This window comes from Zophobas morio, unplaced genomic scaffold (genome assembly GCF_036711695.1).
Source record: "Zophobas morio isolate AGI-343-1 ecotype UQ-CSIRO unplaced genomic scaffold, CSIRO_AGI_Zmor_V1 ptg000006l, whole genome shotgun sequence".
Taxonomy (NCBI): domain Eukaryota; kingdom Metazoa; phylum Arthropoda; class Insecta; order Coleoptera; family Tenebrionidae; genus Zophobas; species Zophobas morio.
This window is the reverse complement of record NW_026972111.1, coordinates 11,860,637-11,887,873: the sequence shown is the minus strand read 5'-3', so window position 1 is coordinate 11,887,873 and position 27,237 is coordinate 11,860,637. Positions and strand designations below refer to the sequence as shown.

The 27,237-nt window shown below is 32.5% G+C and overlaps 2 protein-coding genes across 10 annotated transcripts in view; one reads left to right on the top strand and one right to left on the bottom strand.

Annotated features, from left to right (window-relative positions):
- LOC135123628 (uncharacterized) overlaps positions 1–27,237 on the bottom strand; it is a 257,338-nt gene that overhangs the window by 193,432 nt on the left and 36,669 nt on the right. For 5 of the 7 annotated variants that reach the window (XM_064048459.1, XM_064048457.1, XM_064048452.1 and 2 more), the window contains exon 2: positions 10,728–10,832. In XM_064048459.1, the coding sequence (XP_063904529.1) occupies positions 10,728–10,743 (16 nt within the window). In that variant the 5' untranslated portion in view covers positions 10,744–10,832. Of the gene's footprint in view, positions 1–10,529; positions 10,623–10,727; positions 10,833–19,561; positions 19,647–27,237 lie in introns of those variants that run through there. The other 2 variants (XM_064048454.1, XM_064048463.1) reach the window with 2 other exon arrangements.
- The window catches only part of LOC135123625 (scoloptoxin SSD14-like), a 76,585-nt gene continuing 58,033 nt past the window's right edge, over positions 8,686–27,237 (top strand). Inside the window, exon 1 of one of the 3 annotated variants that reach the window (XM_064048443.1) lies at positions 8,686–8,775. In XM_064048443.1, coding sequence (XP_063904513.1) covers positions 8,720–8,775 — 56 coding nt within the window. In that variant the 5' untranslated portion in view covers positions 8,686–8,719. Of the gene's footprint in view, positions 8,776–19,842; positions 19,930–19,951; positions 20,140–27,237 lie in introns of those variants that run through there. The other 2 variants (XM_064048445.1, XM_064048442.1) reach the window with 2 other exon arrangements.

Here is a 27,237-nt window from a genome sequence, read left to right as displayed (position 1 = left end):
ACAACACGAAACTCAAAAACATGTTTTTAATTTCTTGTAAAGAAATAAGTATTTTGCAGTTAAACTGCGCCCCCTTGGTTAACGGCGAATTAAAAAAATTGGTCTAAAGAGTTTAGACAGTACTTCCCTCGCTGTCGGAAACTTGACGACTGCATGCCTATTGTGTTTTTTTCTCATTACATTTTTGTAGTGGGAATTTAAAAAAAATTGTGATGACGTCATCAACATTTTTGCAAGGACACGTATATCAGTTGGGATAGATGTAGTGTAATACTAAGAATAAAATTATTGTATTCCCAAATTTTCGGGAAAATGAATTACGAGTAGGTCGTTTTGAATATTGATTTCTTATAATCAATAAAATAACGAAACAATTTACTCACGTATACGGCGCCGGTGTGTAATATCTAGAGAGCGGATTTCTGTCGGGCTAGGCAAGGCCAAACTCGGTACGGCTCGTACGGGATGCGAATTCTTCCGCTTATTATATAAAACATTGGGTTTTATCTTAATTCTTGACGGTGAAATTCACAATTGGTTGATTATAAACATGTCTATTTCACATTCGCGGAACCAAGTGAGCGCATAAAACAAATGCAGGTCTGTAATGTTAAAGTCGATGTAAATAAGCGTGCTACCCTTATGTTTCAACCGAGTTTTTCCTTTAACAAATTTTGTGTCTACCAAATTGGGTTGGTTGGGGTGTAATACTAATAATAAGTGTTGCCTTTAATTTAATCAATAAAATAAATTGACTTCATTAATTTTTTTGAACCACCTCTTAAGAAAATCTAAAAAATATGAATGGAATGATAAATCACAAGTACAAACTCATCATATTTTTTGCATTTTAGATAGGATTTATTCAGCAAAATTTAAGGGTGACGTCATCAATTTTTTTAGGAGGGATGAACAAATACATTTTGAAAAAAAGTTTACCATGCTTATAATAACTTTAAAATATTTCCAAAATTTCAAAGCATTCGGTTTTGTAATTCCTGATTAAATCGATAAAATAAATTCACGCCTTCATTAATTTTTTTGAGTCACCCTGCATATGCAAATCCAAAAATATGAATGGAATGATAAATCACAAGTACAGACTCATCATATTTTGTACATTTTAGATACGATTTATTCGGCAAACTTTTGAGCTGACGTCATCAGTTTTTTGTAGAAGATAACCAAATATATTTTGACTAAAAATTTATTATGCTCTTTATAACCTTAAAACATCTGCAAGATTTCAAAGCATTCGGTTTTGTAGTTCCTGATTAAATCAATAAAATAAATTTACGCATTCATTAATTTTTTTGAGTCACCTTGTATATGCAAATCGAAAAAATTTGAATGGAATGATAAATCACAAGAAGAGACTCACCATATTTTGTACATTTTAGATATGATTTATTCAGCAAAATTTTGTGGTGACGTCATAAATTTTTTAGGGGGGACGACCAAATACATTTTGATCAAAAATTTACCATGCTTATGATAATTTTAAAATATCTTCAAGATTTCGAAGCATTCGGTTTTGTAGTTCCTGAGTAAATCAGTAAAATAAATTTACGCTTTCATTAATTTTTTTGAGTCAGCCTGTATATGCAAATCAAAAAAATATGAATGGAGTGATAAATTACAAGTACATACTCATCATATTTTTACAGTTTAGATAGGATTTATTCGGCAAACTTTCGAGCTGACGTCATCAATTTTTTGGAGGGGATAAGCAAATATATTTTGACTAAACATTTATTATGCTCTTTATAACCTTAAAACATCTGCAAGATTTCAAAGCATTCGGTTTTGTAGTTTCTGAGTAAATCAGTAAAATAAATTTACGCATTCATTAATTTTTTTGAGTCACCCTGTATATGCAAATCCAAAAAATATGAATGGGATGATAAATCACAAGAAGAGACTCACCATATTTTGTACATTTTAGATATGATTTATTCCACAAACTTTTGAGCTGACGTCATCAAGTTTTTGGAGGGGATAAGCAAATATTTTTTGACTAAAGATTTATGATGCTCTTTATAGCCTTAAAACATCTGCAACATTTCAAAGCATTCTGGTTAGCAGATTAAAAATTAAATTTCAAAATGTTGTTTTATAATTTTGATTTTTTTTCCAAAAATCTGGACGTTTCGGGTGAAAAGTCGATTCAGAGTTGTAAACTACATGTGTAGGACTATGTTATTTTATACAATTGAAAACCCATTTATTATGTACAATTTTGAAGTGACGTCATCGCATTAGTGGTGGGGATGATTAGACAAATTTTGGTTAGCGTTTTACCATCTACATGATATTGTTAATATAAGTACAAAATTTCACAACAATCGGTCGAGTACTTTCGGAGATTATCTGTCTAATAAAAATCCGGGACGGCAGACGGACAGACGGACGGACAGACGGACGGACAGACGGACGGACAGACGGACGGACAGACGGACGGACACACGGACGGACAGACGGACAGACAGACGGAAATGGGAGACCTATTTCTTCGTCTTCTAGGGGTCATGAAAGATCGAGAAAACGTAAAAGTAGAGAGTCGGCCGACGGACTCGATTACAATACTTCCTTTGCTTACGCTCGGGAAGTAAAAATCATCACAATCGAGATAGGGCGGGTGGGCGGACTTACATTTTGCTTTTTTCTTTTAATGTATAGACTTGTTTTCACAATACGAAACTTAAAACGTGTTTAAAGTGGAAAATTTGTATAAGCAAATATCGATTTTGCAATAGACTTCGCCCCATAATTGGACCACGTTAACCAAAAACGTACTAAGCGACAAAATTGCAATTTGAGTAATACTAAAGTAAACTTTCTCTAAAAACTAAAAATTTGTATTAATGTCCGAATAAAATTTTTGCCTTAAGACTACATGACTTTATGAATGTAGTCTATTTTGTTAATGGCATCAAAAACACCCAGTCCTTTACAGTTTTAAAGAAGCATTTTGGCGCATGGTTCTTTTTTGAGAAAACCATGATATTAAATTTATTATTCCGTAAAAAGGCACTAAGTAATTTTTTGAAAAATATTATATATATTTATATTAATTTAACGACCTGCTATAAAAAGGAACATATGCCATGAAACTCCGCCGGAGTATAAATATGTGAAAATCATAGTGGTTGTCAACCATAGTAACAACCATGGTAAGTGGAATCAAAGCAATCCTTAATGAAGCAAGGAGATAGGAAATAATCATTTCAAAAGAAGATTAATCGTTTGAAAATAAAATATTGTATTTCATTCGGAGTTTAAGTGACTTTATGTGACTCGTATGGACTAAATTCGCCTCGCTATCGCTCGGAGTTTAATCGTCCATACTCCGTCTCATAAAGTATCACTTAAACTCCTAATAAAATAAATATCTATTAGCATGAATACAGTTTTTATATTACTATTTTGACGCCCACAAGACTCAGACTACAGAGGCAGTTCTGTTATATCCTTTTTGATAAAATTTTCAGTAGGTATTAAGCTCTTAAAACAAGATCCCACCTTTTGTGCGCCACAACCTATTTTCTTTTTTTCCAAATAAAATAGTGTCCTTTCCTTGTTTTACCGGAGTAAATACCCTCATTATAAAGCCAAAATTGACGCTTATAAACATAGAGATCTCAGACTGGAGAGACGTTAGAGAGAGAGGGTACGGTGACCATTTGAGAGGTCTGAATCGGTAGGCAAAACAGAGCAACTTCCAGTTAAAATTTACTTTTAATTACTCACTTCCTGGTGTGTGTGGCATTTCTGTGCAGTTCTAAAGCGCTTGTTTTCTTACAATCGCAATAATAACAATCATATTCACGATGGTTATATCTTGTTGCGCATTTGGATGCGAGGAGCGGCATCACAAAGGCTGTAATATTTCATTTCATCGGTGAGATATCTGCTGAATAATTTTTTCATACAATCTTTATTTCATTTAATTTCAGTTTTCCGACAAATCTGTTGCTAAGAAAGCAATGGATTGTTGCACTTTAACGAGATAAATTTGTTCGGACGTCTGCGTCAAGAGTGTGTAGCAAACATTTTAAAAATGAGAATTTTCGGCAGTTAACAAATTCTGTTAATCCCACACAACAACTGAGAATTTTAAAAAAGGACGCAGTACCATTCATTTTCAATTTTTCAAAACATAAAAAAAATGAAACAAGGCCTAGAAAACTGACTAATAATGAGACCTTTTCGGCACTGCTAAATTTAAAAAAATAGAGGTGGACTACAAAGCCATCAGTTGATGTCGTCAAAGTTTGTAAGATAGCTGAAACCACTTTCAGAACTATGAAATATAATATTTCAGCGAATGTTATTAATATTTTTACAATTAAAGAATTAAAACCATTAGATTACTAAATTTCAGAAATATGTTTAATGTCTTAAATGACCACATTTTGGATCAAGATCCACTTAACAATCATGTAGTCCAGTTGGTTTATGTAATTTTACGTACTTTTTTTATTATTAGACTGAATTATGAAAACAGCAGAAATAATCAAGTTCCTAATAAAATCAGACAGGTATACACAAAATTAATTTTGTTCAATAAATTGTGTATTTATATTCATTTTGTATTGTATGTATATACAGTTTCCTACAAAATAAAGAAAAACGACAACAAAGCTGAATTTTAAAATCATTTTTACATGATCTCCTATTTAACTCAACGGCACCGAAGCTCGTTCTTGCCTACCGATACGTGTTGGCCTTGTCTAACAACACTCCCTGTAGATATGTTTATTTCTCTCTCTAGTTGTCACCGCATGCGAGCGGTATTATGCGCCTCAACATTCCATCCATTAGTTATTAGATCATTGCTTATAAAACACTAATTTTGTAGGATAGTTACAAGGAAACAAAGCACTGCACAACCAATTAAAAAAAGTGCTGTGTCGCTCGGTACCTTTTTGATTAAAACATAATCCCAGATTTATTAAAGGCGCATAGTTCTACCTCAAATTTTGGTATAAAAATAATTAAGACAAATAAAGGATTTTTACAAATTACTTTTTGACATTAAATTCTGACTGTTAGGATGTTTAACTCATTTTTTGCGATTTGGCGCTTAGTACGTTTTTGGTTAACATCCGTTCAATGGCAAAATCCATATTTCCTTGCAAAAACCATTTTAATCATGTTTTAAATTTCTTGTTATGAAAAGATATCTATGCATATTACGAAAAAAAAAGCCAAAATATATCTCCCGTCCACCCACCCTATAACAATTCGGATAGTTTTTTATTCGTCGTAAGCCGAGGGGCGGAGCTTAATTGTAAAATCTTTATTTTTCAACAAGACATTACCATGTAAAATATGTTCTTAAGTAATCGTGTTATACAAAGAAAACTAAATGTATTAATGAAACAAGAAAACCAAAGGAGAAGCCCCACCCATTCGTCTCGATCTCAACCGTGAACATCGATAATTCCCTATAGAAATTTAACATTTTCAACATGTTTTACCTTTCTTGTTGTGAAAAGAAGACTGCATAAATTAAATAAAAAAGGCAAGTGAGTTGTCGTTGTCACCCCTTGGTACTTGGTACTTGGGGCGGACCGCCCCCACCGCCCCCACCGCCCCTCCCTATACGCCGCCACTGATTACAAAAAATTAAATCAGGAAATAGGCCAGCGAGTGCTTTGCTTTTTTTAATGTTGCAACAATAAAATTTGTCAGCAATGAGAATATATGTATGGTGATAATTTTTATCACAATAATTTTAATTGTAATGTTATCCACTCCTATTCTTGTATATTTTGAATTGCAAACTATCTCTCTAAACAGATAATAGGTTTCGCCAAAAATAAAAAAAATAAAGTTTTACCATTTAAAAACCACCCACATTATTTTTATGATAGAATTATTTCGGGTGTTATTTAATTTCCTTAATGTGTGGACCGCATGTATTTCATGATTAGGCTTCGGATCTTAGGTTTTTTGCCTTTTTATATCTACTTCAGACATTCGAGCGAAATTTATACATTTATCCGAATTTAAAAAATTCTGTTTATTTAACGGCCATTTATTATTATTAAAAATGCCTAATTTAACGTTAGAGACCTAAAGTGTTAATTAAACGACCTAATTATAAATTTTAAAAGGCTTAAAATAGGTTTCCACGACCAACGAAGCGGACGTGCTTGCACAATAGAGATTTTCCGTGAATTCATTGTTTTGGCTGGCAGATTGTTTAAAAATGGGTTGCAAACAACGCCCTTGAGTTTAATGGTACGGGTTGGCGTCGCCAACTGACAACGCTGGCATGCATTTCATTTAGATTATAGCCGGAAGGAGGTGAATCTCTGAAAAAGCATTTTATTTTAGAAGTTTATTGTTAGTGATACAGAGTGTCTTTGCGTGTTAGTGAGTGTGCTGGGGCCGGTTTTGATTTTTGTGCATACAGTAAAGAATCCTCAAAATGCCTAAGGTAAAATCATCCATGAAAGATAAAATCAAATTATGGTTAGGGAATAATATAGACACTAATTTTCAATTTCTTTCTTCAACCAAAGACAATGAGTTATTCTGCGAGGTGTGTGGAAAAGTTGTAAGTAAACATTTAAAATACTGAAGTTTGAATTATGTTCACATTTTTGTTTCCTAGTTTAAGTGCGAATAAAAATCACACTTTGAAGAACACTGCAGTGGCGATGCACATAAAAAAACGAGAATAAATCCAGTAAACAGACTGTATTAAACATTAGTTTCGACAATGATTTTACGCAATTTTGCACCGATTTATGTAGGGCATTTACCGCAGCAAATATTCCATGGAATAAAGTTAGTTGTCCTGAGTTTAAAAATTTTATGCATAAATATGCAGGAAGGCATTTACCCTCAGAAAGCACTATGAGAAAAAAATATTTAGAAAAAGATTACGATATGATGAGCAGTAGAATTTTTATTTAAAAACTTTTTTACATAAATTTTATAATTTACAGGTAATTAAACAAATTAGAAATTCTATTGGCAATAATAATATATGGATTAGCGTCGATGAGACGACAGACAGATTAAGAAGATACATAGCCCATTTAGTAATTGGAAAGTTATCTTCTGAAGAAGCTGGCCGTCCATTTCTACTAGCTTTGAAGCAGCTTGATAAAACTAATAGCAACACAATCTCGAGATTTATAAACGAATCGTTGGGTGTGCTATTGATAATTTTAAGCATTGAAATTATTATAATTTATTTCATTTTTTTTTGTAGCTTTATTGTGGCCAAAAGAAACTGAACACAAAAAAGTTAAATGGTTTGTATCAGATGGTGCTTCATACATGATCAGAACTGGTACTAATTGGAAGGTGTTTTATGAAAATATGACACACTTAACATGTATGCATGGTACATTACATGGGTTACATTTAGTGTCTGAAACAATTAGACTGAATTATTCAGATGTCAATAGGATAATTAGCAATGTTAAGAGAATCTTTTTAAAAGCACCAATAAGAATAGAGTTTTATAAAAACAGTTTACCAAACACACCTCTCCCAACTGAACCTGTATTAACCAGGTGGGGCACTTGGATTCAGGCAGCATTGTTTTATGCAGAACACTTTGATGTTTTAAAACAAGTCAGTAAATATATAATGGTTTTTTACTATTTTTAAATAACGTAATTTGAAGTAATGGAAAGGCTACCAACAATACATACATAAATGAAAACGTAGATTGTTCAATATTTAATTTTGTACCCATCACTTCTTGTGATGTGGAACGCACGTTTTCAAAACTTAAAAGTGTTTTAAGCGATCAAAGGTGTAAATTTACAATCGAAAATTTAGAGAAATATATAGTTTGCTTTTGTAACTCATTTTAAAAACCTGAATTAATATTTTATTTTTTGTTAAATGCGACTTGCTTTAATTTGATCGCCATTTTTTTGCGATAACTTAGAATTAGTGGACGTAACTATAGATCGTTTGTTTATTTAATCATTTTTTTGTTTGTTACACAAAATATTTGTTTCTATAATGTTTTGTTTAAAAATTTTGGTCGAAAATTATTTAGACAGAATTTCCTTGTTACTTGCAGTAGAGTCTATCAAATCTAGCTTCTTCTACAAATTATAAAATTTGGCGGAGAGCGGAATCGTAAACCACAAATACAGGAGTAGGTTTTTTTAATAAAAATTTGAATGCATTTTCCGCGCAAACTGTTGAGGTGACGTCACCAAATTATTGGTGGGGATAATCAAACAAATGAATCAATCGGAAATTATGTGTCTAATAAAAATCGACACAGTGGTCGGTAGTAACTTACAGGACCTCAAAACTTGAAGATCTGTTGAAAATTTCACAGTACCATGAATATTTTATTGCTAAATTCAACAGAGAAAATGAATTGTTAGTACAATTTTTAATAAGGAAAACAATATGATGAAGATTCTGCAAAATTCCTCTCTCCATATCTCGTCACTCTTAGGTACGTGTAAATGTAATAAAAACAAATAAATGAAAACTTACCCCAGTGTCTCAATTCATAACCGAGGCGTTCAAAATCGATTGATAAGTTATTATTTATTAATTCGTTATCCACTGGCGCATGACTTTGTTCCTAGTGTGACATTCAAATGTCACAATTGAATGACTCACTGTTAAAGATGTTTTTATCAAAATTTATAATGAAATAGAACCTAGTTTTTCAATAATTTAATGTTTTACGAATAAACGACAAAAATCCTGTTCGTTTAAAATGGAGTCCGAAAAAACTAAACTACTAGACGAATCCATCGAAGTCGACAAATCGAGGTAAGTGCATTGTAATCATAATTACCGTGGATAGAAATTTAAAAAAATATAAACAAAAAGTGCAAGTAAATGTTGAACCAGTTCACAACATACTACACATAAAAGCTAGTACAATCAATTACACGGCATTATATTTTATTAAGAATAAATTAATCGTAAATCGATAAGAAAATACAACATAAGTAATTTAACCCAGATTTGAACAAGTAAAAATAATGTAGCGATATTTTTGTGCCTTGGTTTTGAATTGCATTTCAAAATAAATGAAACATGAAACTTTAAAATAAATCGAGCGTAACATTATTTTATAAAATATTATAAACAACAATAAGGTAAGCAACCTACATGTTTCGGACGATCAACCTGAATCAAAATAACTTGTTACATCAATTTGCATTGGAGGTATCTGAAACGAATTATGAATATTAAAGTCATCTCCATTGTAAATAAGATTGAAAACGAGTTTCTACAGTGTTTACGTCCATGAAGGAAAAAATAAACGCAACAAATTGGGCGTTTTTGCATAAAAACTACCACAAATCTAAATAAATCGTCTGCTTTTCTGACGCAAGTAAAAATAATCGTCCGATTTTTGAAATTTATTACATTCAATTTTCTGCCTAAAAACAAAAATTAACAACAGAGCTAGAGGACTAATAGGAGGCCAAAACGTTGAAATGGATATGTTGACTGTGAATTAACGCATCCAGTTGAAACTATAAAATAAGTGGAAAAAATTCAATGCAATTTTTCTTTATAATCTGTTTCACATGAAAGAAGTCTTACATTCTTACATAACCAAGGTTACCAACTTATCGTTTCAATTCTTATTTGTTTCAATAACAGAACAACATTTTTTAATAGTTTGAAAACAAAAATATATAATAAACTTAGCTAGGACATACAAAATAACTACTAGCACATATTCAATTAGATTTTGTCTGATAACTTCAACGTGGAAAACCGATCTTTGTTGACCGTGAACTGAAAATTATGATTTTTCTTAATACGTTAGCAAGTACACTGGTAGTGAAAATGAATTTTATGTAAACGTATATTTTTCGCTTAAAAAAGAAACAAAACTGGAGTCAACGTCAGGCAACCAGTAATACATCCCTAATATACAAAGTATTATTCAACACCTACGGGAATGATCAGGGCACGGTTTAAAAAATAATTAATATAAATCGTGAACAGGCTTAACTGGAAGATTCTTCGTGGTTGGGAATATTAAAATCTAATTAAGTCGAAAAACCTGTAGACAGACAACATTCCACCCTGGCATAAACAAACTTGGAACAGAATGTGTAAAAACTCAGTTATCCTTGTCTCTGTAATAAATCTAATGATAATGATTTAACTATGATAAATTAAAAACTAAGTATCACGTGATCAAAAAAACACATCTGCATATATGACCATTTATAATTCAGCTTTATTATAACTTTACCAACCAAATACGTACTAAATTTCTGATAAGAACATCCACAGGGGATCCACCTTTTTTTAAGGTAAAGTTGTACATTAAAACAGAAAATACAAAGCGATAACTTAAAATCCGTTACGTTGTAAGTAATACATTAAACTGCATTGCTATGTGAAACGCAACACCTCATTTAATTTGGTTTTTACATCGTCCACTAAATAATTCTCACATACGTGAAAAAATTTAAACAATTCATTGAAATTTAGCAACAATAACATAATAATATGTCAAAATTTTTGCAAGATAAATACTTCACAGTAACACTCACCACAACGGTCTGTGCATTTTAATGGGCAACAAATTGAACAATAATAACACTAAAATTTAGTCACTCTCAACTTCGTAGGTATTTTTTACATTGTTTTCATTCAGAATAATTATATTTCCTTTACAAAACATATCTATGACATTTTAAAACACTCATGACCTTGAGTTGATAACAGTACAAATAAAGTACAGTACTTACCCGTAAATAGGCTCATAGTAGCTTGTAATTCGGGATCGACAGATTCACCAAAAATAGGACCGCCGTTGCCAACTTTCACTCGATTTTTTTCTTCAAGACCACTACCTAAAACATAAGGAAAGTAACGTGGACGAACTTTTGTGCGATAAGGATAAGGTGTGTATTTGTCGGTATGCGATGTATAGGTAGGTACCATACAATAAAACTGTCAACGGGATTACGTTACGGTCAGTATCAATTGGTTTTTCCACTACTATTGATTCTTTAGTTAGATTTATGTAAAAATTTGTATGACGTTTATTCAACGCAATTTAAATGTTTAAACATTTGTAAATATTTAAGACATGAACAATATGCTGAAAATTATTATTGTTGTCGTTTTAAAAAATGTGTAATGTAATGTATTTTTGTCTTGACGTTTCCAGCTCATAGATTAATAAAAATCGTCACAGACAAACGACAGACAGACGGAAACAGGGGACGTATTTTTTCGTACTCTGGGGATCATTAGACTTCAAGAAAACATATGAGTAGCCATTCGCCGAATGAATATAGTTTTAAAATAAACAGCATAAGTTTGTGTATACTATTTTTTTATTATTCACTACCGTTGTCATCAAATATTTAACGAGTTGCTAAATTTAAAGGATTTCTAGTGTGTAAATGGGGAATTTATGTTGTTACAGTATTAGATAAAGTCACTTAAAGTAAAGAATATTGCACTACTTTATGAGAAGCAATAATATAATAAAATTTTTCAAATATTATCAGTAAGTTAAAACTTGTTATTAAGGCGATCTGAAACAGAGGTTATAAGTATGTTATATCTGACAATAAATCGACAAAAAACAGGATACAGCAATTTTCTAAAAAGTTTTTAGAAAATGAATTTCATCAGCATTTAATTATCGTTATAATAATAATAATAATCTTAGAAACATTTAAATTTTAAATTAATCGGTATGCTAGTTTTAAATATCCGCGTTTAAATTTCCAGCAGAGAGACAAAAACGCAAAAAGGGTACTTTGGATTTTTATAAGGCGTATAACACTGAAACAGTGACAAATGCCATAAGTAAAATAGTTAAGAATTAGAGGACGGGACTCCAGACCTCCATTGGCAAATTCCAGGATGGGTCTAACCTACGTTTTGTAAACCTGCGAAAAATCTAAGGGACTGGGTTTGACAAATATTTTGCTTAAAAGAAAAAGCATTTTATTAGCCTTCTTCGTGACCTGCAAAACATGGTCAGACCAAAGAAGGCTGAAGTAAACGTGAACACCCAAACCCATATGGCATTCAGTGGTGGCAAGCCCGTAGCTTCCGATACTATTATACACGTGTCGGGAATTTCCCTTATCAAGATCCAAGGTAACACATTTGTCTAAGTTTATGGGCAATAACCAAATTTGAGACCACTTGTAAATCGAACGAAGATCAGATAATAAGGGTGAAAAATTGTCGCAGCTGTTGTAGAGCTTGATGTCGTCTGCAAACATGGCAAAAGACGATGTTATAATATTCTTAATGTCGGCTGTGTACGCGATAAACAGCAGAGGAACAAGTACGGACCCTTGAGGCACTCCACTCAGCACATCAATAGATCTCAGGTCGTTCCGAATCTGCATCTTTTGTCCAGTCGGACATAAAGTACAAGAGGTTTGATTGAACAGATCTACCGGACAAGAATCCGTGTTATTCGCGTGGAATGAGCTGGTGTGTCATTAGTAGGCTTCGGATTTTAGGTCGTTAAAAAATGAATAAAAGGAGACATTTTTAGGTCCCAAAATTGACGAATTAGGTTATAAAAATCTTAGTTTAGGTTAAAAACCTGGAGGAAAAAATATTTGCTCAACGAACAAGCATACATCAAAAAAATATATATTTAAAAAAAAAAAACATTAAACAAAACATTATAGAAACAAATATTTTGTGTAACAAACAAAAAAATGATTAAATAAACAAACGATCTACAGTTACGTCCACTAATTCTAAGTTAAACAAACGATCTACAGTTACGTCCACTAATTCTAAGTTATCACAAAAAAATGGCCTGAACAGATTAAAGCAAGTCACATTTAACAAAAAATAAAGTATGAATTGAGGTATTTAAAATGAGTTACAAAAGCAAACTATATATTTCTCTAAATTTTCGATTGTAAATTTACACCTTTGATCGCTTAAAACACTTTTAAGTTTTGAAAACGTGCGTTCCACATCACAAGAAGTGATGTGTGCAAAATTAAATATTGAACAATCTACGTTTTCATTTATGTATGTACTGTTGGTAGCATTTCCATTACCGCAAATTACGTTATTTACTGAACATACAAAATCGTATCCTGGATTTTTTTTTAATGGAGAACATCATTTTTGGAAAGCTATTTTCCCCACATTTCCTTGTGTGTTTTTTAAAGATGTATACACTTTTTCCACAATTTCCATACTTTGGTTTAATTTTAAACCTATAGTTTCTAATTGTTCTATTGCATCAGCAATAATTTTAAAGTGAGTTTTAATGCACAAGAGTTCATTTTTAACGTTTGCTTTATTCAGGAATTCTTGAGCTTTTTTAATGCTTTGTGCATCTGTGGCTTCAAATGACATTACAACCTAAAAATATTCAATATAAGAATGATAGTAAAAAACCATTATATATTTACTGACTTGTTTTAAAACATCAAAGTGTTCTGCATAAAACAATGCTGCTTGAATCCAAGTGTCCCACCTGGTTAATACAGGTTCAGGTGGGAGAGGTGTATTTGGTAAACTGCTTTTATAAAACTCTACTCTTATTGGTGCTTTTAAAAAGATTTTCTTAACATTGCTAATTATCCCATTGACATCTGGATAATTCAGTCTAATTGTTTCGGGCACTAAATGTAATGTTTAATAAAGTCTGTTTACTGGATTTATTTCCGTTCCTTTTATGTGCATCGCCACTGCAGTGTTGTTCAAAGTGTGATTTTTTTTCGCACTTAAACTAGGAAACAAAAATGTGAACATAATTCAAGCTTCAGTATTTTAAATATTTACTTACAGCTTTTCCACACACTTTGCAGAATAACTCATTGTCTTTGGTTGAAGAAGGAAATTGAAAATTAGTGTCCAAATTATTCCCTAACCATAATTTGATTTTATCTTTCATGGATGATGTTATCTTAGGCATTTTGAGGATTCTTTACTGTATGCACAAAAATCAAAACCGGCCCCAGCACACTCACTAACACGCAAAAACATTCAGTATCACTAACAATAAACTTCTAAAATAAAATGCTTTTTCAGAGATTCACCTCCTTCCGGCTGTAATCTAAATGAAATGCAGGCCAGCGTTGTCAGTTCGCGACACCAACCCGTACCATTAAACTCAAGGGCGTTGTTTACAACCCATTTTTAAACAATCTGCCAGCCAAAACAATGAATTCACGGAAAATCTCTATTGTGCAAGCATGTCCGCTTCGTTGGTCGTGGAATCCTATTTTAAGTCTTTTAAAATTTACAATTAGGTCGTTTAATTAACACTTTAGGTATCTAATTTTAAATGTAATCATTTTAGGTAATAATAAATGGGCGTTAAATAAACAGATTTTTTTAAATTCGTGACTAACTGACTGAGATGACTATCGACCAGCAAATCCACCAGAAGCTATGGGGCTATTTGAAAAATCGCGCTTATATCAATATTCGTCCAGAAATTTTCATTACAAAATTTTATTCAGCTTCTTTTTTAACTAATTGAGTAAAGATGACGAATATATTTACATTTATAAATATTAATGAACTAATGAAATATCTAAGGAAAATACGATTAAACCACAACAAACAGGTGGCCCCAATGCTAGAGAGAAGTAGAAGAACGAAAGCCTGTTTTGTTGGAGAAGTTCAAATAACAATAGAAAAAATAAGTAGTTCAAAGGTTATTTAGACAAAATCCTCGCCCCTCAAGTACAGTCCAACAAATCCAGCTTCTTAGAAAAATTATAGTATTTATTTTTCATTAATACAAACTCATTATTCTAAGAAGCCATAAACCCACAACAACAAGCGCTGGTTAGGCTCACTGATCTTATTGCTGTTTTGCACACTCTAATCATGGTGAGTGATGATATCTGAAATAAACCTTGTGTCCTACTTGTATTCTTTGTGTTATTTCTCGCAATTAAAGCAATGTCATCAGGTTATGCTACGATTTATCCTGATTTGTTTATTATTGTTCCTTGCGTCTTTGATTATTCTGCCAGTGCAATATTAAACAACGTGACATACCATCACCTTGTTTGACCCCAGAGTTCTGCAGCCTTTATATCCTTTGTTGCTACCACCGCAGTATGCTAACAATAACATTATTATATTCCCAAATTTATTGGAAAATTCGTTGGCCCATTCTTGATTTAATCAATAAAATAAATTGCCTATTTCATTAAATTTTTTTGAGTCATTCTGTATAAGCAATTTTAAATAAGGTGTCGCTCAAAACAACTATAAACATCGAAATAATAAATAAACAGTGGATTGTTAACGGGTTCTCTGCTATCGAGGACACGATTTTGCATTGATACAAACGCATTATTCTAAGAAAGCATTAAATCAGGACAAAAAGGAGAGCGACTGACGGTCATAACTTACAACTGTTTTTGAAAATTATGGAATCAAAATAACTCATAATTTAAAATAGGGATATGTATGTAGTACTAAAGTACAGGTAAATCAGTAAATCGGTAAACCGGGTGCTTCAGATGTAAATCTAAGCGATTGCCAGTCAGCCATGGCCATGTTACGAATAACTGGTGTTATGTATTTAAAGACCACCTTTACTATGGGAAATTTCAAATCATAGCAAATTCATAAACCACAAGTACAGGTATATGTTATTTTACAAATTTATATGGCATGTACTAAGTAAAATTTTGCGGGGACGTCATCAAATTGTTGGCGAGGCCTTTTACATCTACAGGATACTCCTAACATACACAGAAAATTTGAGAACAATGGGCCCAATACTCTATTCTGACGATAATAATCGACTATTAAAAGCGATAATGCGGCTAGAAGAACTCACTGACGGATGTTAAATAAGGACTTGTACTAGTCTGATCTACTTCTTTCAGAATTCTTGAAAAAATATTTAAAAATGTTAAACGGCATTCGCTTAACTGTATTCGTTTTGTGCACACTTACAGTTGGGTGTTTCCCAACAGTGAAAAATTATAATTCTATGTAAAAACATGAGAAAGCAAAGTTGGGAAGTTTTACACTTGTTTGTGTTTTTTTGCCTCTAAACCAACGGAATAGAGATGAGAAAATATATTTTAGAAACTGCATTAATAGAACGTATGCAAGTTAAGCACCTCACAACTGATGATATTTAAGTGACAGTTACGCAAATGACTTAGATTGTCAGTGGGTATTTACCAGTTCGTTTTTTCGGAGAAAACAATACACAGTGGTTAAACACCTGAATACAAGGTGATTTCAAAATATATGCAATAATTGTAACCACGGCATCACCTCACAGACAAAAATCACACGGATTGAGATCGGGTGAACGCGGAGGCCAAGCTACTGGGCCGTTTCTACCGATCTGTTGCTTAGGAAAATGGTTATTTAACCATTCAGTTACTTTCCTAGTAAAATCTGTGTTCCATCACGCAAGCATCACATGCGAACTCGTTCACCTAGAGGCACTTCCATATCTAGCTGCTTTTCCAACGTTTGGTAAAACATAACGTCCAACTAAGCGGTCATTTACGATACCGTCGTTGAAATCGTACTTCTTGACTTCAACCGGAATGACTGTTGAAAACAGCATTGCGAATGAATCCTGCTTCATGCAATTTAAAAAGTTAGGGCGTTTACGACATTGCCATAACAACTATTCGCAGTAAATTACACGATGTGGAAAATCAAGGGGCTACAAAGCTTGCACTTTTTGAACGTGAAATGGATGTAGGCCTTGTTCTTTTAATATACGATGTGAAACTCCAACGTCAGCTACAAGTCGGCTACTGTGATGTCCGGCTCTTCTTCGCCGCGTTCCAAAATTTGTTCTTCAGCTTGCAATATTCTTTCGGTCCCATCACAGCCACGATCGTAAGTTAGAGGCTTGAAGGTACAATGATCTTGGAAATGCTGTACCACTGATGTAAATGTTCGCGCATACGGAATCACGCAATTTGGAAAGCGTTTGATCCACAATTTGCGAGCCAACCTGGCATTTCCATCAGCCACACCATAAAACATTACCATGGCGACACGCTCTGAATTGGGAAAATTCACCATTGTCAAAGAGGTTATCGTGTTTTTGCACGCTTAATCCTAGTAGTTCTGTGCCGTTCATTGAATAGTAGTTATGGTAGGTCAAGAAACACTACCTGTGGTGTGTATAACAATTTGTATTTATTTTTTTCTAGTCATTGATACCGTCGTTTCCGAAAAATTTCGGGCAAATGACATTGATATAAAGTCATATTCCCCATATTTGCTTTTCACTGATCTATGAAAACCTGATTTGCTCATCTTATCTGAAATTTTTTGGAAACGACTGCACTGCTTAGGAACGTGAATTTTTTTTATTGCATACATTAGTAGATAATTAGATGTATGATCTTTACGTTTAAAGATTCTCCAAATCTGTGCATTTATTTCAAAGTTACAGATTTGTTTAGAAAAATTGGGAGAAAACATGAAACACTGAAAATTTTGTTTTGAAAATCCTAAATTCTTTTATGCTGATTTTAAAATTGTATTTTATTTTAACTGAAAACAAATTTTGAAAAAAGCACAATTGTTTTAAGTCAACATGTAAATTTGATGATTTTAATATTATATATTTTTTTAATGAAAACAAATTTTGGAAATTATGTTTTCAAACATATTTTGAAAAAAATACCTTGGTTGTTTTAAACAACAGAGTCATAATATTAAATTACAGATTCGGTTAGAGAAATTGAAAGTAAACATGAAACATTGGAGATTTAGTTCCGATAATTCTGAATTTCTTTCTGGCGATTTTAAAATTGTATTTTTTTAATGAAAAAAAAATCTTGGAAACTGCTTTCAAAAACATTTTTAAAAATTAGGACAGTTGTTTTAAGCCACTGATTTAAGATATAAAATTTTCTTGAAAATCCAAATTTTAGATTTATGATCTTTACATTTCATTACTCCAAATCTGCAGATTTGTATGAAAATTAGATTCGTTTAAAGAAATTGAGAGAAAATATGAAACATTGGTAAGTAATCTTAAAATTGTTTTTTTTAATGAAAAGAAATTTTCGAAATTGAACTTTCAAAGTCATTTCGAGAAAATTACCGTAGTTGTTGAGTCAAACCAAAATTTTCGTACATTTTTACAATCTTTGAATTTGAAGAGAATAATTAACAGTATTACGAGTAGTCACTAGAATGAAGAATGGGCGATGCTATTGCTATTGCTTGCTTATAAAAGACTTTAAAAAAACTTAAACTTAGCCCCGCCCACCCAACGTTTTTTTTTCTCTTCTGAAAAAATGCATTTTTATAGCAAATATATACTTAGTATAACAAAAAAATACGATTAACGTTCTTTTTTCTCTTTTTGACAGCCCAGGTTTTATTGACAGATTTTGGCAAATAACACCCTCTAAAAAAACAGAGGGCGGGGCTATCACTTGCCAAGATAAGACTGAACAATATTTCGAGTAGTCACTAGAATCAAGAGGGAGTGGATGGGCCGGGTTAAACTTGTATATCAACAGTTTTTCCACACCTGTTGTTAGAACCTCATCAATGAAAATTACCTTTTAATAAATAAAAAAATAATAGACCTCTTAAAAGATTTTTAAAAGCACACAAAGAATGAAATTTCGCACTTGATTAATTTTTAAACTGTATCTCCCCTGAGTAACAAAGTTTATTCCAATTTGAAAAGGGTTTGTCTCAGTTCCTCAATTCTTCATTGTCGTCTAAACTGACGTCACAGATGTAAAGAATGCATAAAATCTAAACATTTTCCCACACTTGTTTTTTGATAAATTGTTAGAAATCAACATTTTTTATTTGTTTATATCTTACCAAATGTCACAAACATGCAATATATTAGTTCTAAGAAACCCTCTGCTTAGATTGAACAACGTGGATACATAATAAATATAAGTGTGATTTGTTCAACAAAATGTTTACAACTTTTATCTAGCTCTTTGCCACCGACACAATAATGTTAAAGTAATCATCCAAACTACAAGAGAAATCAGTTCGTAGTTTCGCAATCTAACAAAATCGCAGACAGACAGTCGGAAACAAGAGATTATACCACGTGTGAAATCATAAATTTAAACCTCAAACAAAATTTATCAATAAAACTGAAGTTAGAATTGTAATATGTAACACACTTTGTTTATTTTACGCCAGCCGGGAAAGGTCACTCTGACTCTGATATGTCCTGCCTTCAACCCAATGCACTTACGGTGCACTGTCGATGACTCTCAGAGAGTGGGACCGTCCTGATTATAATTATATTTATTTATAAACATTACTGTAATTTATTTATAAATGTTATTGCTTCTAAGCTTGAAAAAATATTTACCAATAACTTAAAAGTATTTGTCAGCGTAATGATTAATGTAGTAGACAGCCACAACCTTAAATTACTCTTTTATTGTCCATTCTTTGACCTACTGGTACCCATACAATGAAAAAATCTGGCAAAAATTCCGCAGAATCCACCTGCCCTGGATCACCGCAACCGACCATGACTAACGACACCTCAGAATCTAGGCCACCCATGCCCATACGCAACCCGGCCATCCTCCGCCGGTCGATCAACGACAAAAAATACAATCGTTCTTGGACTCACCTTTATTGCACTCGCTTGTCCAAGAACACATGTTCCACGTGTTAAACGAGAAGACCAGCACAGGTGTGGCGCGTAATACCAATAATTTTACCAGATTCCGTCAAAGCCGCGACTAAATAGTGTGAGTGTGTGCAGCGGTCGGCAAAATACATGCCACAACTGGCCCAAAACGTCAAAAACTTTCCCAAACAACAGAGAAAGAGGTAGTCACGCTTGAAGAAGCCGGCGCGCCGTCCAGATCCAGCGCCCATCGAAATGCGCTCGTGAAAACCGCATTTGATTGATTACGGAGCAATTTGTCTTGGAGAACCCAAAATGACCATCACGTCGCTCGATATCGCCGAAGGAACGGTCGGCCGGACCCGATTGTAAGTCATGTACTTAAGTACAGGTTTAAGTATCTGATCAGCTGTGTTTGCGTCTGCTGACTCTGATTTTATCGCGGGAGCGTTAAATTATGTCGGTACTCTGTACGAAAATGCCATTAAAGTGTCAGCTTTAGTGAAGAACGACATAACAATGTCGGAGCAACGTGAACAGTATCGAATTGTGGGAAGTCAGAATCAGAGTAACACACGGTATGTTTGTAGCTTTGGAGTAGGCGGAGTGTAGTTTTTTGCAAGCTTTGATATTGATGAAGTGGCGATTGTTGTGATCGGTTTTGGATTACATCACCGAAATTATGCAATGTTCCGGTGTCAGTTTCCCAGAAAAAAAAAAATGTGAAATTGAAGCAATTATAATTGCGTGTTGTTTTCGATTATTACTTTTTATTGGCGGTTGCTTTTAATTGATGTTTGCGTTTCAAGAACAAGCTGATTGATTTCGGGTTTTAGTTTCACTGGAAATTGCTCGGGTACGACTAAAATAGAAAATTCAATTTCAAAAAGTTCTATTTTCACGATTATTTGCAGAATAATTGATTTTGCATAGAGGGCACATATATATAGATATTAGCAATCGATACACCTGTGCTTATCTACAGTTTTCATTATGTTGAAAAACCAAGTCATTCTTAGTTGCAATTTTCAAAAAACGATACCCTGTTAATGTAAAAGATACGTATTTATCAGTGGCAATACCGTTCTTGGAACTTGTGCTGCTAAAATATTGCTTGTTAATCCACACATTTGTTTGACTACCTCTTATCTATAATTTATGTTCATTTTTATGGCGACAATATATATCAGACGATCGTTAGCATAATAAGCTACGTTTATCTTTAATAAAATCTAAAAAGTGGGTAAAAAGCACAGTTTTAAATAAATATAAACGTGCAAATGATAAAGTTACACATAACTACTAAACACTAATTTGTTTTAGCGAAAGTGTTACCTACTTAACTTTTATTATCAGTTGAAGACTTGACAATCAAGGACATGGATTGATAATGAAAAATTCGAGAAACACTTAAGGAAAAAGTCAATTATATTGGTGATTTATTTATTATCATCCGTAATCTGCAATGATCATACAAAATTGTAATCAAATGTACTCGTATCCTTACACTGGAATTTTCTAGAATTTTTGGACTAAATCTTATTTTTATTTTTGGTACGGAAGTTCTGAGTTGCTCCCGAATTAATTTTGCATTCAACACCTGATGACACAAAAAATTTTACAAATTTTATTGCATCACCTTTTAGTCTGTAATTTAAAGAAATAAATAATATTCTATAGATGATTTATAGAGTAACTTACAACACTGTAATAACAATGTTACAATAGTTAAGACATTATGTATGTGTAGGTAATAAATAAATCTACAACCTGAAATGGACTATTGTCCGCTCACAATAAAAACATTATTCGGAGATAAGCATACCACGGCCTACCATGGCTGATGTAATAAACAATCCATGGCTGATGCAATTACTGATTGTTACTATTGTTTTAAAACTATTGCAGACTATTTATATGACCATTATCGCATCATCTTTAAAATCGTACCCCTTTGTCATTCCTCAGTATCAGCGCCTTTGTGCTAATGTTTGTTATGAACACTTATTATGTCTTCTAGTTTTACACCCAACATTATTACATTGATTAAAAATGAGTATTCAGAACATGCAGCTTAAATGGAAGTTCCTAATGACCCATACTTGATACATTGTAAAAGGTGTACCCTTGATTTGAGTGGTTCCAAAAACCAGATTATCATTTTCGAGGGAACAAGACAGGATGATTTCGAAATGTGTGCAATAAAAATAAAGATTGATTGCACTGTGTAAAGTGCGCGTTCTTAAGTGGTAGCAATGTCTTAAAAAATTATTTGAAATTATATATAAATTGTTATACACGCCACTGGTAATGTTCCTTGACCTACCATAACTACTATTCAGTGAATGTCACAGAACGACTAGGATTAAGAACCAAAGAAGCGGCGCACTGATAAGCCTCAAATTCACGATCCTGGCCGTGATAGGACCGACAGAATACTGGAAGCTGAAGAACAAATTTTGGAACGCGGCGAAGAAAAGTCCAACATCAGCACTCGCCGACGTATAGCTGAAGTTTCAGTTTCACAGTATGTAGTGCATCGTACATTAAAAAAACAAAAGTCCAAAAAGTGCAAGCTTTGGAGCCCGCTGATTTTCCCCGTCGTATAATTTACAGCGCAAGGTAGTGAACGCTTTAACTTTTTAAGTTGCAATCTATTTACGGATGAAGCAGGATTCACCAGAAATGCTGTTTTCAACAGCCACAACACTCGCATTTGGTCCGATGATAACCCACACGCTCGTCAAAAGTACGATTTCAACGACGGTTTTCCATAAATGTATGGGCCGATATCGTAAATCACCGCTTAGTTGGACTTTATCTTGTACCAAACACACTAAACGCGGCACAGTACCTCGAGTTTTTAAACAATGTGTTTGACGTGCATGTGGTACTTGCATGATGGAGCACCACCACATTTTGCTAGGCTAGTAACTGAATTGTTAAATAACCATTTTTCTAACCAATGGGTCGGTAGAAACGGCCTAGTAGCTTGGCTTCCGCGTTCACCCGATCTCAATCCGTGTGATTTTTATCGGTTTTATTTTTAAAAGATGGATCAGTGGCATCGCATCGAGGATGATTCATGGGCGTTTTGACTCATTCGATGTTTAATTTGTTTTTTCTATATTTCCACATGCGCGATGCGTAGTTACAATTATTGCAGATATTTCGAAATCACCCTGTATAGATCAGTAAGTAATACCAGTAACAGTGTAAGAAGCTAAGTGATGAGTGATGTCTGATTGATAAAGGGAAAGGACATGCCTTTATTTCTAGTGAGTTTTCCCATTTGAAAATGTTTTGTTCAACATTATTTCAGCAAATTATAATAATAAAATGGCGGGGTGGATGAAGATGGGGATTAAACTTGTGATGAAATTAACAATAATAAAGAAATTATTTTTGGTGAATCTTTACACTGTCAAGAATTTTCAAAAAAAATTGGAATAACTGTAGCGATAGATCATATTATATTGTAGATCCATAGTATTTTCCAAATATTGGTTTAGCTAAATAATTATTTATGTTCTTATAAAAAAGAAATAACCTATTGTGTTAAGATCTGCGTAAAAAAATTGCTGTAATTATTCTATTCAAATTACCCGAAAAATGAAAAAAAAAACACATATGCTGGATCCTAGAGACAGCTATAATACGTAATGACAACGTTATAGTCCGACTGATACAGGTAATACGGCCATTTCGACAACGATATTTATCGTATTGATATAACCTTAAATGTGAAAATGTAGGTAAAAAACGTCCTCCAGTTAGCTATGGAATTAATTTAAAAGTTTGTGGGAAATTATCCGTGAATTTTTTTAATGCAAAACGATTCACCGTTTTCTTGCTTGACTCCACCTCGGTAATAACGTTGTATAATAAAAATCGTATTTTCTGTTTCAAGCATTTTTTTAATACATTAACGATGCAAATGTCGAACTGACAGTACAACCACCAGTTTAAAAAAAATGATAATTCCATAGCTGAGTGGACGACTTTTTTCGATGACATTGTATACAAAACTCACTAGACATACACCTTGTAAAACTTTTATGACTTAGTAAAATTTTACAGATCCATTATGACAACAATGGACAGTCATAATATTTGCGGTTCGGGTCCATTGTAAGGGTGGTTTGGCTTAAGTCGCTTAAGTCATAAAAGTTTTACAAGGTGTATGTCAAGTAAGTTTTGTACATTATTGACCAGTTTATCGATGGGTACACAATATATGCACTTATTGAAAATGTTTTCGATGTTATGCAATTTCAATGCAATTCGATATATGTAAAGGAACCTCGATTTTTTCTTACGTTTAATTATTAGCAGTTAAACTTTTTTCTGGGTAACTGAGAAACTATCGGATTTATGACCATAATAAATAGGGACAGGTTTAGTAATAAATATTCAGTGTTTTTTTTATGATCTTTTAACGTAAACATATTTTGTGCTTGTGGTTATGTACTTTTAAGCAGTTTCATTTAGTTTTTACACATTTTTTTGAACATATTCAATTGTGGCTTGCTGTCTTGTTCATGAACTTTCAAGTATTTGGTGTCCACAATGTTATCAACTGCTCTTAAGTTTATTGGCTATCATATGTCGTGTTTCCAAATGTGTTATTAAATCTCGCCGCTACTTCATGTTCTTTTCAATGGACGGTTTAAAAAACATAACATCATGGAAGTTTATATAATAAGTAAATAAATACGATTACTGATACTGATACTAGCCGAGTATCAACATACCGTCTCGGCATGGTATATTGCTGTACACAAGTAACGTACCAAAACAAACAATTTGTGTGATGACTTTATTCCGAAGAATAGTACGAACCATTTTTCTTAATTTTTATTACATATTAATACTTGTATTGGTCAATTTTTTTTAGATATTTTGAAAAAGCCTCTTCACTTCCATAATAATTGTCCAATTTTAAACCTGAATTACAATGTGAGAGTTTTATATTTATCTACACATTTATTAGCACTAGTTTGGAATTATTTAAATTACTTTAATATTGTTACGATGTGCAGGCATAATCATTCCCGAAGGTGGCCTCTACTTAAATCCATATTTCGGCGATCGAGCTCTTTCTCGAATTGGGTATTCGCAATTTCCGCTGCCAGGCTTTTCGAGCACCGCTTTGAGACTTTTTCTGGGCCCGTCGCGATATCCGCTTGCATACGCGTGGCCGATGAGTCACACTACATTCGAGAAGAATCGCGCACATAGTAGAAGACCCATTGGCGTCGTACGGGGGCGGCGTATGGGTTTATTTCGTAACAATATGTATCTACTTTCTTCAGGTTGATATAAAAAGTAAAATTTGAATTTGCGAGAGGAAACCAGTTTTTTTTTGTACTTTCAATATATTAAACTTCATGTCAATACATATTTATTCGTGAAAATACCGCCTTTTTTATGACGTCTAATAATGGCAATATTAAAAAGTAGGCTCTTAAGTTTAACAACAAAAGCATTTATGGAATAGAACAATTTGAAGTAATATTTATTTCAAAATTTCAATGTTTTCTGTTTTTATCTTCAAAGTAATATACAGTTGCAGCAGTTTTGACAATTTATAGTACTTAAACCAAAAAATTATGTGTCGATGAAAAAATGTTTACATTGTCTTTCAACGCCACTAATGGTTGTATTTTTTTCTGTTACTATAGTTTTATTATAAATAAAATCATCAATATAACTTTCAACATCAGCAGTTAATCTCCAGCCTTCATATTTTTTTTAGATCTATTAGAACTTTTTTATCATCAACCACTTCAGATGTAACTTTTTCAGAGAAAAAAACAACGAAATCTTAAATTATAGTTAAATACAGACAAAACAAATAAGCGAACGATTTTATTTCTTCATTATATAACAAATATATTTTCGAATTTTATTCTTGATTATTTTGGTGTTAAGTATAAGAGTTACAAAACAGGTTTCCGTCGTTTTTATTGCAGTTACCATAAAAGAAGTTTAAAAAAAAAATAAAAAAAAACAAAATTTGCATATTTTTTTAAATTTTATTGTTGCAGCAGCTGACGCCAAAGCTAATAATAATAGAGATTAAATTTATTTTCGTATTTCAACCTTGAGTTTTCCCATAACAAATTAAGATTTGTTTGGTAACATGGAAAAGCGTAAGAAAAAATCAATGTAATCATTATCGTTGAAATTTTTCTTGAAATTGAAGAAAACAGAAAAAAAATCACAATTGTAGAAAAAATGATATGTGCATTTGGAGCGTAAAATGAATATATTTGTCCCCATAAAATGGCTTTTTCTAATTACGCATTTATACCTATAGTGTTGGTTATGCTTCAAATGTGAGCGTCGCATTTTATTCTTTAAATATTAAAAAAAAAAAACACGTTTTAAGTGGATGAAGTATTAATATATAATAATAATATAATAATATTACGAAATTAACAGTAAATTGGTGATGTTTCAAAAACACATTTCGTGTCCTTTTACACAATCAGTTCAAAAGAAAAAGAAAAAGAAATAATAGAATAATGAACGCAAATGGGAGCAATTTGTTGTTAATATTCTAGAAGTACTTTGATGCTAAATTTAACCACGCCAGTACAGACTAAAATTATGATGACATTAAAGTGCATAATAAATAGTTCTAGAATTAAGCATTCCCTTTAAGGGCGGTTCGTTCCCGTTTTGTAAAAGCCACATTTTTCTTATATATTCTCATTTCACCTACACTGAATCTATTTTTTTTAATAATAAAAACTGGCCAAGTTCTTCGCTAAACTTCTTAAATATATGGCAAGAAATTGTGGGCAGATAAATTTCGATAGATTAATAATAGTGACGGAAAATGTTCTGTTTTAATTTGCGATACACTTCACTATCCTGGTAAAAAACAACAGTACTTAATAACGCCCCCGTTTACAAATTTAAATGTGTTCTGGTAAGTAAATATTAGCGATTCATTCTGCGTCTGTTAAGTATGCTGTTCACATGCAAATAAACTACGAGAAAAACACAATTTAATTCCGTCAGCCCAGTCAATATTTGTAAAAAAATATTAGATAACATTCCAAATTTATTTGTGTATCTCTAGAAAAATGGCATGATTTAAAATCCTGGGTTTTTCTTGTAAATACGGTTTTCATAATTTTTTCAAAAATTTGGGAAATCCAGTGGTAAACTCTTGGTTAATTTAACATTTATACCAACAATAAAAAATTATTGTAGTCGGAGATTTTTGTTTAGTTGAGTAAATTATTCATTTCTATTCACCGCGTCTGCGAACACTAAATTCGATGAATAAGTCATAAAAAGCAAATTAAATGCATATATAACACAAAATACAAATTAACGTGGACGTAGATAACAACCTGCTGACAGCATTGGCAGTTTTATGATCTTTAAATACGCTTTTAAAATCAGAATGGCAACAGTGTGTACACAATTCATTAAAGGAAATTGAAAAATCATTTATTTAAAAGACATGAATTTGTAAATTCTAATGCCATTTTTAGTACAATTGATTTAAATTAGGTTTCAACGTTGTTCGTGTCTCGTGTATCCTAACAACAGAAAACAACCAGTGCATGTCTGGTATTGCCTATTGGAAATTATTTCTTGTTGTTATTTCGACAACTTATGATGTGTGACGTCTATAATGCAATACTTTAAAAACT